The sequence below is a fragment of the Lepidochelys olivacea genome (genome assembly GCF_965140295.1).
Source record: "Lepidochelys olivacea isolate rLepOli2 genome assembly, chromosome: 11".
Lineage (NCBI taxonomy): Eukaryota > Metazoa > Chordata > Testudines > Cheloniidae > Lepidochelys > Lepidochelys olivacea.
The window spans coordinates 13368213-13374606 of NC_140421.1; the positions used below are offsets into that span (position 1 = coordinate 13368213).

The 6394-nt window shown below is 43.1% G+C and overlaps 1 protein-coding gene across 1 annotated transcript in view; it reads left to right on the plus strand.

The window, feature by feature from the left end:
- Nucleotides 1-2138, plus strand: part of LOC311528050 (TGF-beta receptor type-2-like) — a 62560-nt gene extending 60422 nt beyond the window's left edge. The window contains exon 7 of the mRNA XM_084642655.1: nucleotides 1718-2138. Within this exon, the coding sequence (XP_084498781.1) occupies nucleotides 1718-1900 (183 nt within the window). The 3' untranslated portion in view covers nucleotides 1901-2138. The remainder of the gene's footprint in view (nucleotides 1-1717) is intronic.
- Nucleotides 2139-6394: the final 4256 nt, after the last annotated feature.

A 6394-nucleotide genomic window follows, 5' to 3' on the forward strand; every position in this document is an offset into this window, starting at 1 on the left:
TTTTAAAAACAAAATGTTTATTGCAGGGTAAAATAAGACATTCAGGAAAGTGGTAGATAATCTACTACTTAATCAATACAACCAGGACAGATGGCAAAGCTGGGTTCTATCTGTGGAAACTTTATTAAAAGATTAGGTTGAAATTTGTTCATTGTTAAGTGAATCTAAATCTTTTCAGTAAGACAAATACATGAATTATTTTAGGAGGTATTGAAATGCGGTCTCTATCACTTTAAATAGACAACTCCATTCTCTCTAACTTTTGTCATCCCAATGTATATTCCTTAATCGGAAGAGAGAGACTGGTCTGAGATTTGTGTGAGGGGTCAGAAAAGGGTATGGAGAGTATTGGAGAAATACTTCAAAATATAATACTTATCTTTAGCATTAGGGTCCTTGAGGTTTTTAGCGATATTGTAATTGTGAATGCACAGAATACACAAATCCATTGAAAACTATGAACATGTTTTATTTAGAAGAATTTCCTCTTTCCAATAGTGTCTGTTGCAAATTTGACATGATGATGTAAAATGCAGTAGCACAAATTAGGAATTGTGGGGTGAAAGGAAGGTTAGACACAGCTTCTGTGCAGTTGTTAGCTCACAGAAAAAATTATTGGCCAGTCAACTGCCATTTTATTTCTACACCTGACAGTTCTGGTCTCTTTTTAAAAGCACTATAGGATAAAAAAGTAATCGGCTGTACAGAGCTTTGGCTATTATAATGGAAAGACTAATGTGCTAGGGAGTGCACTGACAAACCTGGGTGAAAAAGTATTTCCTCTGGTGGTCAATAAACAAACCTTTTGCTTGTGTATCACTATGTTCTTTGGCATGATTTCCCGGGGAGAAAACGGCAGTACAGCACACTGGATTTTAAAAAGGGTAAGTTTAGGAAAGACTAACTGCTCTGGTAAAGTCATTTCTTCTCCGCACAGAGAGGCATCGTGCTCCAGGGGATGCGTCCCAGGAATGCATGTCAGGAGACTTGGGTTCTAGTCTGAGCTTTACAGCCGGCCTGCTGTATGACCTTGGGCAAGTCACTTCACCTCTCTGAGCCTATTCTGCTACCCACCTTCTGAAGGCTCCAACCCCCTAGACAAAACAGATGAAAGGAGACTAAGGGAGTTGAGCACTTAACTCCCTTACGCGCCTTTAAAAATCTCCCTCTTAGATTATAAACTTTGAGTCAGTTTAGCTATGAGACTAGGTAATGCCTAGCACAGTGAGAGGCCCCATCTGAGATAGGGACTCTAGGTGTTCCTGTAATACAAATATTAAGTAATAATTAGAATGGCAGCATTTACCACCAGTTATGACCCAATAGTATCTGTGAAACCGCTGTTTCCTGTGTACTTAGAATGGGAAATAACTGCAGTAACATTGAGACAATTACAGGTTTCAGAGTAACAGCCGTGTTAGTCTGTATTCGCAAAAAGAAAAGGAGTACTTGTAGCACCTTATAGAGACTAACCAATTTATTTGAGCATAAGCTTTCGTGAGCTACAGCTCACTTCATCGGATCCGATGAAGTGAGCTGTAGCTCACGAAAGCTTATGCTCAAATAAATTGGTTAGTCTCTATAAGGTGCCACAAGTACTCCTTTTCTTATTGAGACAATCACCTAAAGCACCGTAATCCTAGAATTTCAAAATGTGGATTTCCCATGCCTCTCTCTCCTGACCCTACAAACCTGATCTCAGATCATCTCGTTTCAGGGAATGCACTTTCTGTGCGACACCATCACAGAGTGTTGGGACCATGACCCCGAGGCTCGCCTTACAGCCCATTGTGTGGCGGAACGGTTCAATCTGATGGCACAAATGGACTGTGATGACATCCTCAACAACAATACAGACAACGAAGGCAGCAAAACAGCCCCTCTAAGTGGGGAACAGTGACGGGAATAGAAATACCCAGTGACAGGAGGAAATGAAAGCCTTGTATCAAAAAGAAACAAGGAGATAAAAGACAAACACATGGCTCTAAAAAATAAACAGATCTCAATTCATCTTCCTAAAATGAACTAAGAGCTAGTTTATAACTTATTTATCGGAACCTTTCACTCCATAAGTACAATGCAAAGAGCCCTGGGATCAATACTTTGGCTAAAGTGCCACATTGTTTAGAAATTTATTATTTTGTACTTAAGTGTACAATGTTAATACATTTTCTTTATTATTTTAAAAATAATGTTTAACCTTTATTAATAAGCACCTGGATTCCACCTCTATTCCTTTAAGTTTATTTTTTTCATGTTCATTCTTGCACCACTGAGCTTTACCCCTAATTTTCTAGCCTTTCAAACCTCAAGTGTTAGACAGGAGCTCATTAAAACAGGCATTGTCTCTGATTACCCATTCAGAGATCAGCCAGCCCTTTTCGTATTGCAAGGAGATACCTGAAATTAGATTAGCAAAAGCCTGATTGGCTTTAACACCAACGCATCTTTTTCCAATGTATAATTCCTGGGAATACTTGACTTTTCCAGCTGTGTGTTAAGAGTACAAAGTTACTTGGCTAAAAAAACGAACAAGAACAATTCAGAGAATGCGGTTCAACTCTAAATAGCACTTATGCGGAATGTCAGCTAAGTATTAATTTCAAGTCACATGTCTCCTGACTCCCAGCTATCTTCTAAATCAAACTAAAGAAGATATATTGTAACAGCACGTGCACTTTAACGGTGATATCGGCAAGATGACTGGGGAGAAGGTCTAGTTCATCACATAGATGGTTTCCATCTCCACCTTCTGTGATCTAAGAGTCAAGTGGCAAATGACATGAAGGTTGGTGGGGCTTGGACCTTCCTTTCCAATTACAGCAATACTGTGTTGGGCTCCTCCCCTCTACTGGAAAGGCTCTTAGCTGAATGGCAGAAGATAAGGTAAGTCACGCCCCACTTCCAAACCTCTTCATTGACCCAAACCCTGCTCCTCTCCTCCACACACACACTCCCATGCACAGCGAGGACTGAAAGGCAATGAGAAGTGTGTGGCTCTGCTGTGCAAGGAAGCCTGCAAGCTCTGGCACGATAAAGTCATCTCCACGAAGGCAATGTATGGGGTGGCATTCAGAGGGGCACATTGCCCATAAGTCTGCAACTGCATGGATCTACCGTACAGGTAAGGGGAAGGGTGGGAAAGAGTAGCACAATGGCTGTGCGGGATTTTGCAATCTTTGATATTGGGAGGGATTCTGTATAAAGCCTCCTGACTCTGGATTTGCACCGCTTCAGTGGAGTGTAACCTAAATTAAAAAGGCTCCTCCCTCCTAGATCCTCCCAGCTGTGTTTCCATCTCTCTCTCAGGTTCTTACATGGGGCAAAGGAGAGAGACTGAGTATAGATGTGGGTGTCACAGAAGCATCAATTCTAGGGAATGTTTTTTATTGAAAAGGTTTTCTAGGTATTCTGGTGGGCACCTATTTTAAACCTCCATCTCATAGCCCCTGGCCACGCGCTGTGGTTCAATCCTCTCCCCTGACTCCTCTGTACCTCCTCCTCCTGCTTGGGACTTGGGGCCTTCTTTCAAGTGGCTCTCTGCACTTGGAACAGCTTCCCTTCTCCCGTTTACCAGGAGCATCCTCCCTTTCCCCCTGCATCTCACTTCTTTCAGCCACTAATCACAATTCTAATGTAACCCACTTCCTCTCTTACCACCGATTACACAGAAAGAGCAAGACAGCCGTCTACAGCGTACACTTAGGAAAGAAAAGTTGAAACTGCCACTCCCACATCTAAGGGCTGCAGGTGGCTAATATGAATTCTGCATTAGCTTTTGCAGCTCCAAGTTTGAAACTGACACTATGCGGAACAAACAGTGCAACTCACAGAATAAGTATAAACTTAAGATGCTTCCAAAGGCATCCTGAACTCTCTCTCACAAGGGGAGCTGTATCCACCAAAGTGTGGGGGGAAGCAGAACATTGTAACCAAGAGTAAAGCCTACTTATTATATCCTAGGGTTAAAGTCCAATTCCTTTGCAAAGTGAGTATACATAGTCTCTGGGCGATACTGTAAAGAGCACGTGGGAGCCAAGATCGAGACACACTAATTTCAGTGCTACCATCCATCTTTGCCCCATTTACAGCCATTTTAATCAACAATCACACAATGTATGGTTTCTATACATCCGCACTTGCTTAGGGGACATCTATTCTCCTTGGCCAATTATCTAGCATGTTTGTACTGGTCAGTAAATTGCCTTTGAAGATTACCATCCCACTGATATTTCACTGGCTATTTAAGAAAGTTGTGACTGTCACTTTCTATTTAGTCCCAATTTTCCAAGAATAGCTGAAACTAAACATTTGTGTTTAGTTATATTGCTGTCTGCTTTCAGACTGAAAGTGATGGTTTCTATTGATTTTGTCCAAATGTTTCACTGAAATACTTCTAATGGTCCAGGAAAGAAACATTGACACACGAAAAATAGTATGTAGACATCTGATTCTTCACCTTCAATGTCAATGGAAATTTTGTCATTGACTTAAACAAGTGCAAGATCAAGCCCCACCGGAAAGAGGGAGGATGGAACATAGGCCCAAATATTGCATTGTGCTGGGCCCCCCCAGAGCTCCACTGTATGGAACTGTAGGATCAGAACCACAGACAGGGCTTGAAGGTTTGCTTACAAAGTAGCAACAAATACTTCCCTCCACTGCAGGATTTACAGGGCGGAATTCTGTGGCCTGTGTTCTGCAGGAGGTCAGACCAGATGGTTGTAGCAGTCCCTTCTCATCTAATCCTCCGAAAATCTATCAACCTAGATCAAAAATTGTATCTTATGATTTCACTAAGATTCTTAAAGGAGTCACATAAAATTCATATTGTTTGAATCTAATAGTCAATAGTAAGAATTATGGAAAATGGTCCACAATTACCATTACATCCTTTATCTCCCCAGCAGAACTGACAAACTGCTTTAACACACTGTAGCTGTAGCTGTGTTGGTTCCAGGATACTAGCTTTAAGACAGGAGTTAAAATCCAGAACATTAAACCTCTTCCAGCTATGGATGATGATCACCTGAACAACAGAGGAAATTCCTAGGAGGTCTTTTCAACACCTTCATGTTGAAGGAGTCTTGCCTCGCATATTAAAAAGACAATTCCTTTAGCAATCAATGTTGTTCCATTTGGTACACTATCGATATTAGCTACAGTGATATTAATGTGAAACCAGTCATACCAAGTGGGAGAAATCTGACTAAAAACCAGAAAATAAGAAAAGCCATCAAGGTTAAGACTGAAATGTCACCTGAACTCACCCCCTTTATAAACAGGTATCCAGAAGTGGCTCCAGGTCACATTTTTAAGTAGGGGATTGTAACTTGCTTTAACTGCATGTGCTTATTAACAGAGGACACTTTTGAAGGAGGAACTTGGTCGTCTGCTATAGCAGCTCAGGTATTTAAATTAAGATCTGCTGTGGCTGCTGCTGCTTTGAAGCCTGGACTGTGTGCTACCACACTGACCCTTGCAGGAATCCTGTGTCACAAAGCCTGTTTTGTTTTTTTTTTAATTAATAGCCGTGAACTAAGCATCAAATTATGAGGAAGGCTCAGTTTATTTTACTGATTTCCCCTGCCTGCAACAGCAGGTCTAGACCCCAGAACCAGAAGAACTGCTTGACCTAGTCTATGTCCACACCTTGGTGTCCTGGGTTACATGATGATCTCAAAGGGAAAATCACCACCACTTGCAGCATGGATCCTGACGTATAAAAGAAGCATGCACACTCATGCTCCAGAGCCAGGCAGGAACCCCCACTCTCCACAGTGGGGTTCCTGCTCCGTCCATGGGACCTGGTTAATAGCCTATGAACTGCTGCCACTCTTCGGCACATGGCTGGAGGGTGAATGGCCACACCCAGGATGGGACAGCACCACCTCAACAGAGAACCCTCTGGAGTGCTGGGTTGAGTCAGGGGCGGGGTCCTCTCCAGTGCCTTCTGGTGGGATGTCCCCAGACAGCAGCCAAATGCTGGGGAAGGTGGCATCAGAAGGTGCCCCGCTGTGATAAGTCACAGGATAGTGGTGGGGGTGTCTGCCACTACTGGTCTTGAAGGTCACCCTTCTCACCTTCCGGGCTGGGTGTGGTATACGAGCAAGGAAACCTCAGGGCGCCACAAAGCCAGCAGAGAACTCTGTACATTTCCTTCCACCACAGCAGACCCCTCGGTACCATTATCCCTTGCCACTTACTTCTCTACTAGGGGCTGAAGCCTCCCTCCTTCTCCTGGACAGTTCCCAACCCAGCCAAAGAAGGGAGTAGGCAGCCAAGGAGGGGGGAGACCCCACATTTCAGATGGATTTTTCATAGATAGCCCCTGCCACCACCATCCCAAGGGCCCTGGATTGCCCTAACTGAGCACTGGCAGTGACAGAGTTAG